This window comes from Brienomyrus brachyistius, chromosome 8 (assembly GCF_023856365.1).
Source record: "Brienomyrus brachyistius isolate T26 chromosome 8, BBRACH_0.4, whole genome shotgun sequence".
NCBI classification, from domain to species: Eukaryota; Metazoa; Chordata; class Actinopteri; order Osteoglossiformes; family Mormyridae; genus Brienomyrus; species Brienomyrus brachyistius.
The window spans coordinates 9747635-9758185 of record NC_064540.1 but is presented as its reverse complement, the minus strand read 5'-3'; the positions used below and the strand labels follow the sequence as shown (position 1 = coordinate 9758185).

Sequence of the window (10551 nt, the reverse complement as noted above, 5' to 3'; positions counted from 1 at the left end):
GGACTCTCCTACTGCTCCAGCCACTAATATGACAGACTTTGCTAAGAATGTGGGCCGCAGGGAATTAGTCACCACGGGACTTACTAAATTTGATGATCAACATGAGAACTTCAGGCCATGATCATCCTTTTTCAATGCTACCCAGAGCTTAGAGCTAACACTCACATTACTGATGGAATAACTAGGAAAAAAACCATTAGAACATGTTAAAATAATCTGGGTGGTCTATGTCACCAACCCTAAAGTCAGGCAGGGAGTAACACAGGAAAACTAACAAGAAATATCTATCCAAAGGATTCAACTAACACACAGCAACGTAAGATACCAACCACACAGGGAAACAATCAGCAAAGTTATGGAATAGCAAAACACAGGTGGAAAATCAATTAACATGCTACGGAAATGGAGAACAAAAACAGGTTAACAGCACTCGGACAAAACTAGGAACAAGTACAAGCAGAACATAGTTAACCCAGGCATGAATAGGAAGTTGAAAAACAGGAACACAGAGAGAAAAAGAAGCCCAACACTAAGGAAAATAAATCCAATATAAATGAACTAAAAGGTGTGACTGGCCTCAAATTCATGACCAGAGGGGCTCAACCCCAGAGCCACATGATCAGCCCCTTTAGTTTTACAACAGCAAAGGGAGCAGTCAAACACACTAGGGACTAAGGCTACAAGACAGAGGGAGGAAGCAGGGTGAGCAGCGACACCTGCTGGCCAACAAGGGACAAGACATAAAGGGCAGGGATGGATGGACACTGACCCTGAAAATACCCCCACCAGACGTGTAAACACTGGGTGTACAAGGGTACTACCAGGATCATACAGACAGGGAGGACAAAACCAGAACAACAGCATTATATAAATGTGACAATCATCACTCCTTTGGGATCTCATGGGGTGCTGTTTTTCATTCACAGCTAATCCATGTACTTTGCATTAGCAGAAAATTATTTTGAATTGTATTTTTGCTCTACTTTTTGAGATATGAGCAAATTTGTGCGTGACAGCACAGGATTGGCCAGCATCCAGCTTCCTGGGAGTAATTATGGTTAAGGATTATTCTTGTTAAATGTGGTACATTGTAATGTACCATAATGTATGTAATATGGGTTAATGTTGCAGTTGCTCATGTTGTGCTGCTGTGGGACTGCAGATCAATACAAAGAGAATGCTAAGGGAAAGCTGCCCAAAGTCCAGGAAAACCCTGATAAGTGGAAAACGTTGATGACCTGTGTCTGGTGTTGAAGTAAATGAATGAATAGAAGGGATTTCACAAGTGATTATGCAGCACTTTTTTCAGAAATAATTATTAGACAGTTTAGAAGGAGGCCTCACGTGGCATTTGCAGTTCAAACTGTGTAATATAACTTTACGTGTTTATACAGTAAGTGCTATGTTCCTAAGACTAGTGCTATTTTCCTTAAACCTCGAAAGCTGGATGGTTGAACTCAGCCCTTGAAGTCAGCCCCAGCCTTAGTTAGGCTACCTGCTGGCTCTAAGTGCTGTGTGCCCTGTGGTAACCTGGGACTTCACCCAGGGTGCTCTCCTGCCGTGTGCAAACAAGCAGGTGGAAGGTCGGCAGCTTCCATTTAGCCTAGTTCTTTCTTACCGAATGACCGCGAAGCACTGCCATTTCACTGCGCTATAGCGCCATCTGCTGGTGAGGGAGTAGTTTTTTTTAATTAAGATGAAGTAAACATTTTGTTGGGAGGTGTTGTGGTTAGGATGGTCACCTCACACCTCTTTAGAGCAGGGTTTGAGTTTCATCCCCAGTTCTACGTTTGTGGAGTTTGCATGTTCTCCGCATGTCATCGTGGACTACAATTTGAGTTAGACACATAAGCTAAATTACGACAAACATTTATTACATTAAAAATCTATGTAAGACTTTTCTTCATTGGGTACTTGAAACAGACATGCAGCAAATAAAGTTTCTGTGAAAACAATTTCATACATTCATTCATTGGCTAAGTTAAGTAGTTGCACAGTATGACACCTGTATATACACAGTACATGACCATGGATGGATGGATAGATAGATATACTGTACTGTATGCATGCAGAAGGTTGACACATTGATTAAAGTCCAAGAACAACAATTTTTGCATGCAGTAGCACACATTTACAGTTTTTTACAATCGCTATGACAGTTTTTGCAATACATTTAACAAGTTTCCTAAACTCTTAACAATTAGCACAACATCCGTCTTTATAGGCTATACAATTAACACATTTCTTGTTGCTATGATACAAAATGCATACAGTTAACACCAATTTAAAATGCTTGAACTTCTTTTACACACAAGCTCAACCAAGACCAAAACAATGTAATATTACAGTCAAATTTACAAATGCTTTCACACTGTATGTCAGAACAGATAACATCATGCTCTAAACATAACTTATATAGGCTAAAGTCAAAGTGAACAGCTGTTCATATTGTGAATTGAAACACAAATATATTCCCTGTATTTTATTCCATTGCCAATTAGAAACAACTTATTGCAGTTATGGAAATATATAAATCACAGCTGATTCCCATCTAGGAACCACAATCAGGTGTTGAGGTTTTTCCAATCACATAATCATATGTTCTAAAAGAGGACTCTTTGGGCTGATCTTATGTGGAAAAGGAACAATATAGAGCAACAGAAAAAGAAAAAGAAAGAAAGAAAGAGCCTGCACAAGGGACGAGTACCAGGACAATTTAGAGGAGTGGGACAAGGTAGAGGGAGAGGAGTTAGAATGCAAATAAAAGTCTGTACTGCAGCAGGTCTGTGTCTGTATTTTTTTTTTACATAAACTGTACATTTTATAAAGGTACTCTGAGATGGTCATTAATTTTTTTGTATTGAATTTCTGCAGCAAAGGAAACAAAATGCATGCATTTACTAACCCAACAAAACAAAAATGTAGAAAGGCTTCAAATATAAGGGCAGACCTGACACATAAAATAATGCAGTTTCTGTAATTTCAGCTGATGATAGTGTTTTTTTTTGTCAGTGTGATTGACTAAATGTTCTGGTGGAAGAGAACATGTGTTAGTGTTATCAATAATTATTTGATTTTAAAACACGTTTGCAGTGTTTTGCTAGACATAGTGTACTGTGGTAGTTTATTATTGTATTTTGAAAATTAGTTTTGAGGTTTAGTGTACAACGTGTGATTTTGAGCATGAAGTTAACCGTTTTGTCAATTGTGTGTTTTAGGTGTGTTGGTGCGTTTAGGAAACTTGTTAAATGTATTGCAAAAACTGTCATAGAGGTTGTAAAAAACTAAATTTACTCAAGGTGCCAACATATGCACAAATTTCAAATATACAGCCCATCAGTAATAATCACTGTTAATAAGTCCAGGTATAACAAGTTGTCTTTCAGATGATTAACACAGAGCAGGCAGCTATTGATGTAAGCTTCTGCTAGTTTTAAATTCCCAAAATTGAAGGGACCAGTAAAAGGAGTAAGTAAATAAAGCCAGGATTATTGGGCAGATTATCTTATTTGATTGTGTAGAAGGATGGATAGGAATAGGATGTGTCCATACAAGCAAAGCTCTTCTGCGTTGACTGAAGTTGTGCAGGTTGTCTCTGGGTTGTAACAAAAAGAACAGGTGAAGGAAGGCCAGTTGTTGGGTGCTTCTCCGTGGTGGTTACTGGGGGACTGGTGGTATTTGTCAAAGTGCTTAGCAGTGTTGAACTTGTAGGCATAGTTGTCAAAATAGTGGCTGTCGATTACAGTACATCGTTCCCATTGTTGTTGCCGTAGTTGCAGTGGTTGACATTGTGGGTGTGGGTATGCTGGGTAATTCACTTGTCTGTGTAGTGATGGAGGTTGTAGCTGCAGGGAATGTGCTTGTCAGTTTGACTGAAGGTGTTGTTTTTTAGGTGGTGTTAAACATGCTGATTGTTGTCGTGGGAGGCAAAGTAAACGTACATACCAGCTGGTCCTCTTTTAGGGACTCAATAATTTGTCCTTTTAAATGTTCTGGGCTTGCACACTTAAGACTTGAGAATCTAAATATATTTGACTTGTTTCGTTTCATCCATTGGAAGAGAGGTATGAACTTGCAGTCACAGTTCCAGGGGTTTTTTTCCAGATGAACTCGACTGATAGAAACAGAGTCAAATATTCCTTCTGGGAGGTTTTTCAAATTATTACGGGACAATTTAAGTCTGTCAAGGTTTTTGGATTCTGCAATAGAGCCAAATACATCTTTTGAAAGGGCAGCGAGGTTGTTTTCACTGAGATCAAGCTCCGTTATGTTTGGCATCATCCCAAAGAGAAAAGGTGGAAGACTTACTAGTTGGTTGTTTTGAAGTCTTAATGTTTTCAATGAAGAAAGATTCATAAATATCTCATGAGGCAATTCAGTCAATAGATTATCTTCCAAATATATTTTTTTCAAATTAGGTTTATTATGAAATAGTTTTGGGGGTAGAACACTGATTTTGTTGCCCTGTAAAGCAATCTCTTTAAGGTTTGTTAGATTACTAAAGATCTCATCTGGAATGATGCTAAGCTGATTGTCATAGAGTCTGATGATTTCTAATTTACTCAGTTTTTCAAACATCTCTTTGGAGACAGAAGTGATGGTATTCCTGCCCAAATGAAGTGCTTGTAGGCCATCCAGCTGATCGAAAATTCCTTCATCAATTGAAACAATTTCATTCATGTTCAGGCCCAGTTCCTTCAGCTTTTCAAGACCATCGAAAAGTCCTTTTTCCAAAAATTTTATTTTGTTGTCTTTTAAAACAAGCTTCTCTAGGCTTGGCAGATCCTGAAAAGCTCCCATTGGAATTGATGTTATTGACGTACTTATAAATTCAATTGCCTTCAAGTTATGTAAACCTTCAAATGCACCTGCCTCGATGGTTGTGATAGGAGTAGAAAGGAATTCCAGATTCTCTATGTGAGACATATTGATAAAAGCTCTTGGCGGAATGGTGAATATTTTGCTTTTGAAAAAGGATATACTAGTGATGTTGCTGTCCAAAGTCTCTGGGATTTTGGTTACCGAGTCCTTATAGCAAACTTTATTGGCCTCTTTTCCAGCTGAACAACACAGGCACACGTCATACAACGCAGGCAGAAGGAGAATGTAGATTTGATAATTCATATTTGCCTAAAAAAGAAACATAAAAGTGTATTTATTAAATTTAAATTGACAATACCAAGCATATACTAGCAATCAAACAACAGCTTAGGGTTGATTACTTCAAGAAATGTTAAGTTTGCAGTAGGCTACTTTTGTTTTCTTTACTATGACATTTCAGTCTCGATAATTACTCAGTAATTAAGAGTTTGGGACTTATGATGACACAAGAGTAACAGAAGGCTGAAAGTTTGAAAAACTTGGCACAATGGCATGAGCTGAATATATTGTTCGATAGACATCAGTATTTTCTCCCGGAAATCGGAATGTACACTGAAATCATACTTCTCATGTCAGTGAGGTTGGCATAATAACCTAGATACCAAAACAATCATCTTTCACCGTGAATGAAATTTCATCATCTCACATGTCCGCAATAATAACTGCACTTCATGTTCCCTCCTGATCTCCTTGCACATCACTGCTAGTTAGAGTGACATCAGCACCTGGATGGCCGAACGCCCCCTAACTGAGGTGTCTGAGACAGAGACACTTTCATCCCTGCCTGTGCTTTGCACAAAACTCTCACGTGATTATGTAAAATCACTTAGATTATCTTGGAGGAGAACACTGGCCACCACTTGAACATAAAACCAAATGATCAAACAAATGGGTAGGAAAACCTTCTTTGGTTTTTCTAAAAGGAACAAAATCTGATGTTATTCGTATCTCCTTGACAATCTGGTTCAGATAATGATTCAAAAAACCTATTTAAAACTATTAAAATAGAAATGAATTCTGTTGATGGGGCGGCATGGTGGTGCAGTGGTTACCACTGTTGCCTCACACGTCTGGGTTCTTGGGTGAACCTGGGTTCGAGTCTCCGCCTGGGTCACTTGTGTGCAGATTTTGCATGTTCTCCCCATGTCGTCATGGGGTTTCCTCCGGTTTCCCCCCACAGTCCAAAGACTTGCTGAGGCTAATTGGACTTGCTAAATTGCCTGTATGTGTGCTTGTGGGAGTGACTGGTGTGTGAATGTGCCCTATGATGGGCTGGCCCCCCATCCTGGGTTGTTCCCTGCCTTGTTCCCATTGCTTCCGGGATAGGCTCCGGACCCCCCGCGACCCAATGGGATAAGTTGTTTGAAAAATGGATGGATGGATGCGTGAATTCTGTTGAAATGTTATGCATTTTGAACCTCTGCTCTATGAGTATGGAGCTTTCCTTCCTCAGTCCATAGACGTGTAGATAAACTCATTGGTGAAGCAAGTTTGCCTGTAGTAAGTAATTACCATGGTGCATGACCATGTGTGTGATGTTGAACATAGTGGCTATGGGTGTAAGGCAGGGAATAACCCATGATGGGGCACCAACCCATTACAGGGCACATTCACACACCATTCACTTATACATGCACACCTAGCAGCAATTCAGCAACTCCAATTAACCTCGTTTTTGGACTTTGGGGGAAACTAGAGGAGCAGTTTCTAGAGGAAATCCCAAAACAACACAGGGAGAACATGCAAACTCCACACACACACAGCCATGGCAGAGACACCTAGTGCCAGAGGTGCGAGGTAACAGTGCCAACCACTGCACTACTGCACCACCCCCTGCAGAAAATTGTAAATTTAGTAAATAGAAATCCACAGTACCAATTATATACCAGCAACCTATTCGATTATTTCAGATATGCTAATATGGATTTTTTAAGTGTGTCATGTCTGCACAAGTAATTATCTTCCTACATTACTGGGAATATTTAAACACAGATTTATTTTGGCAAAGAAACACATACTTTTGTAACTTTTCCTCTGAAGGAATTCATAAAAACTCATCAAATAAATGAAGGACTCATCTTACCTGTAAGTTTAAGTCTCTTGCAGTTAGCCGACCACTTTAGCAGATGGAGAAAAAGAGAGAGTAAACAGCTTAATATGAAGTTTCACGTTGATATCTGCTTATCTTCCAAAGCAGTCCTCCAGTTCTGCACCATCCCGTCATGTGATCTAGCAGAGTTCCTACCCTTCTGCTCTTAGTGATAAGCAGATGTTGCTGTCTCTGTACTGTGCAACTGCACACTAATTACGTTCACATACATACCAGCATTTTGGAATTAACCTCAGCACGCTGAATATTATTGACTCACAAATGCACATGTGCACATTGACACATTGTTACTTGATGATTTCCATGGAAAACCTTTTTCTTTTTAAAAACTGCTGGGCCTGGCTAAAGTTTGAGCGTTTTACTACGGTACAGTAGTAAGCAGTACACTTCTCATACCAGCGTCTGGCAGGTGGTTCTAGCTGCCACAGATAATATAGAATAATATATAATAATAATAACGATGATGGTGAAATGTTATGTATTTTGAATTGCATCTTCTGGTCTGTGAGTGAAAGAGAAACTTCTATGGTTCTTTCAGTTCTATGGTTTTATGTATCAGATCATAATAAAAATAATCATCTTGTCCTTTCGCGGTTCTGAAATTATTTAAATCTAACCTCAGGTCTAAAACAACACACAACAGATTCCACACAACAGGTCATAATTTTTTTCACAAAATGAAGCCAAAATGGAGAGGCAATGTGTGAAAAACTAAGTACACTCCATGACTCAATAGCCTGTAGAACTACCTTTTGCAGCAATAACTTGAAGTCATCGTTTTCTGTATAACTATTAGTCTCTCACATTGTTGTAGAGGAATTTTGGCCACTCTTCTTTACAGCACTGCTTCAGTTCATTGAAGTTTGTAGGCATTTGTTTATGCACAGGTTTCTTAAGGAACTGCCCCAACATTTCAATCAGGTTGAGGTCTGGACTTTGACCAGGTCATTGCAACTCCTTCATTATTTTCTTTTTCAGCCTTTATGTTGTAGATTTTACCCAATTTCGGCCAAGCTTTACCTGTTGGACAGATGGCCTCAGATTTGACTCTACAATACTTTAGTATACAAAGGAGTTCATGATTGACCCAATGACCCTAAGATGTTCAGGCCTTGTGGCTGCAGAATCAGCCCAAATCACCCCTCCACCACCATGCTTGACAGTTGGTATGAGGTGTTTGTGCTGATATGCTGTGTTTGGTGTTCGCCAAATGTGGTGCTCTGCCTCGTCGTCAAACACCTCCACTTCGGGCTCGTACATCCAAAGGACATTGTTCCAGAAATCTTGTGTTTGTTCAGATGCTACTTTGCAAACCTAAACAGTGCTGCCATGTTCTATTTAGAGAGAAGGGGCTTCCTCCTGGCAGCCCTTCTAAACAAACCATACTTGTTCAGTCTTTTTCCAATTGTACTGTCATACACTTTAACATTTAACATGCCAACTGAGGCCTGTAGATTCTGAGATGTAGCTCTTGGGTTTTTTTCATTTTCTCTGAGCATTGCATAGTCTTACCTTGGGCTGAATTTGCTGGGACGTCCACTCCTGGGAAGGTCAAATTGTTGGGACATCAAATTGTTTGGAAATGGCCTTGTAACACATCCCAGACTGAAGGGTAGCAACAATAACTTCTCTAAGATCATTGATGTTTTTTTTTTCCTTGGCATTGTGTTAACAACATTCAAATGCTGCAGACTAGCAAAACTGCCAAAACGTCTGCTTTTATAGAGGTGGTCATACAGTACTTGCTGATGATCAATTAATCAAGTGCATTTGATTAGCAGCACCTGGCTGCTAGTTACCCTCTTAATTGCTGTGGAAGCATTAAGGGTTCACTCTGTCATACTTTTGATGCATCAATTTTTCACACAATGCTTCTGCATTTTGGCTTAGTTTTTGTTGAATAAATAATGACGTGGTGTAATATGTTATGTGTTAATAACGGGCACTTTTATTGATCCTCATGGAGAAATTCTTGTAACACTCCCCCAACTTGCTCTCTGTGTGTCCTGACACGTAAAACCCTCGAATCGGCAGAAGGTGCACTTTCATTTCCGTGTAACTGTCACGGGACGCTGGAAGCCGGTAGGGCGAACAGGCAGGCGAGCAGACAGGAAGCAGGCAGACAGGCGAATTACGGGGCAAACTGGGGTTTTAATAAGGGAATCGGGGGAACGGATAGCGGGTAACATCTGACGCGACTAACATCAATGACAGACAAGGCAAACAGGTAAGACCAGGACTTAAATAAGACAGGACCAAGCAAAGTAAATGGACAAAGCTGGAGACGATCAGGGAAGTACACGTGGGTAATCAGGGGGCGTGGCACACACACGAGGAGCGGACGGAGCGGGCGTCACAGTAACTGTATGGTAAAACATTTTTATTACACTTTATTACCACATTTGCGCTTTTGGAAATGGCAGCCCATTTGCTAAAAATCATGTTTATTTACATCCTGCTCCAGTTAAAAAATACTGGAGGAATGGACACTGCAGTGAAGTAGGAGCCATCTTGTGTTCAGAAGTTCAGGTTTTGAAATAAAAAAAAATTTGAACATATTATAGTTTTCAGATTTTTACATGATAGACAAGGAGGACATTAATTTCTAACTAGGTAATTGGACTTTTTTGTGGAAAAACACAAATAATTATTCTAAGAAGATTTGGGCTATCGTGATGAAAATTGTTTAATCTGACAATCATTTTGTTGACAGACATGCAGCAAATAAAATTTTTGAGAAAACAACTTCATACATTCATTCATTAGCTAAGTTCAGTAGTTGCACAGTATGACATGCAGAAAGTTGACACAGTGATTAAAGTCCAAGAACAACAATTTTTGTATGCAGTAGCAAACATTTAAATTTACTCTAGTTGTCAACATATGCACAAATTTCAAATAATAAACAAGTATACGTTATTATAGACAATATATGTTTGGCATCAGTAATAATCACTGTAAATAAGTCCAGGTATAGCAAGTTGTCTTTCAGATGATTAACACAGAGCAGGCAGCTATTGATCTAAGCTTCTGTTAGTTTTAAATTCCCAAAACTGCTACAATCTTTACATTTGCATAAACAAAGCTATATGATGATGAGGGATTATAACAATTGTCTTATGCTACTGTAAAAGTGCGGTTACAAATTCGCAGTCTGTGGCTGTAAAGGCTGTAGAATCATTTCCTTTCTGTAGGAGTAATGTGTCAAAGTCACTCTTGTGTAGAGTCTCTCACCATACTGAAGGGACCAGTAAAAGGAGTACGTAAACTTAGCCAGGATTATTGTGCAGATTATTTGTGCAATCAGTAGAACTGTGTAAGATATCATCCGTGCCTTACATTCAAAGGTAATGTGCCTGCTTTTAATTGTGTAGAAGGATGGATAGGAATAGGATGTGTCCATACAAGCAAAGGTCTTCTGCGTTGACTGAAATTGTGCAGGTTGTCTCTGGGTTGTAACAAAAAGAACAGGTGAAGGAAGGCCAGTTGTTGGGTGCTTCTCCGTGGTGGTTACTGGGGGAATGGTGGTATTTGTCAAAGTGCTCAGCATTGTTGAACTT

The 10551-nt window shown here is 39.4% G+C and overlaps 1 protein-coding gene across 1 annotated transcript; it reads right to left on the bottom strand.

The window, feature by feature from the left end:
* Positions 1 to 1853: 1853 nt before the first annotated feature.
* On the bottom strand, positions 1854 to 6935 carry LOC125747109 (leucine-rich repeat-containing protein 15-like). The gene has a single exon (XM_049021876.1). It carries the CDS (start codon positions 5122 to 5124, stop codon positions 3889 to 3891), a length of 1236 nt encoding a protein of 411 aa, XP_048877833.1. The 5' UTR covers positions 5125 to 6935; the 3' UTR covers positions 1854 to 3888.
* Between the last annotated feature and the right edge of the window lie 3616 nt (positions 6936 to 10551).

What these genes read in the sequence shown, in the direction of transcription:
- LOC125747109 (XM_049021876.1), bottom strand. Translation starts at nt 5,124, where the DNA reads ATGAATTATCAAATCTACATTCTCCTTCTGCCTGCGTTGTATGACGTG.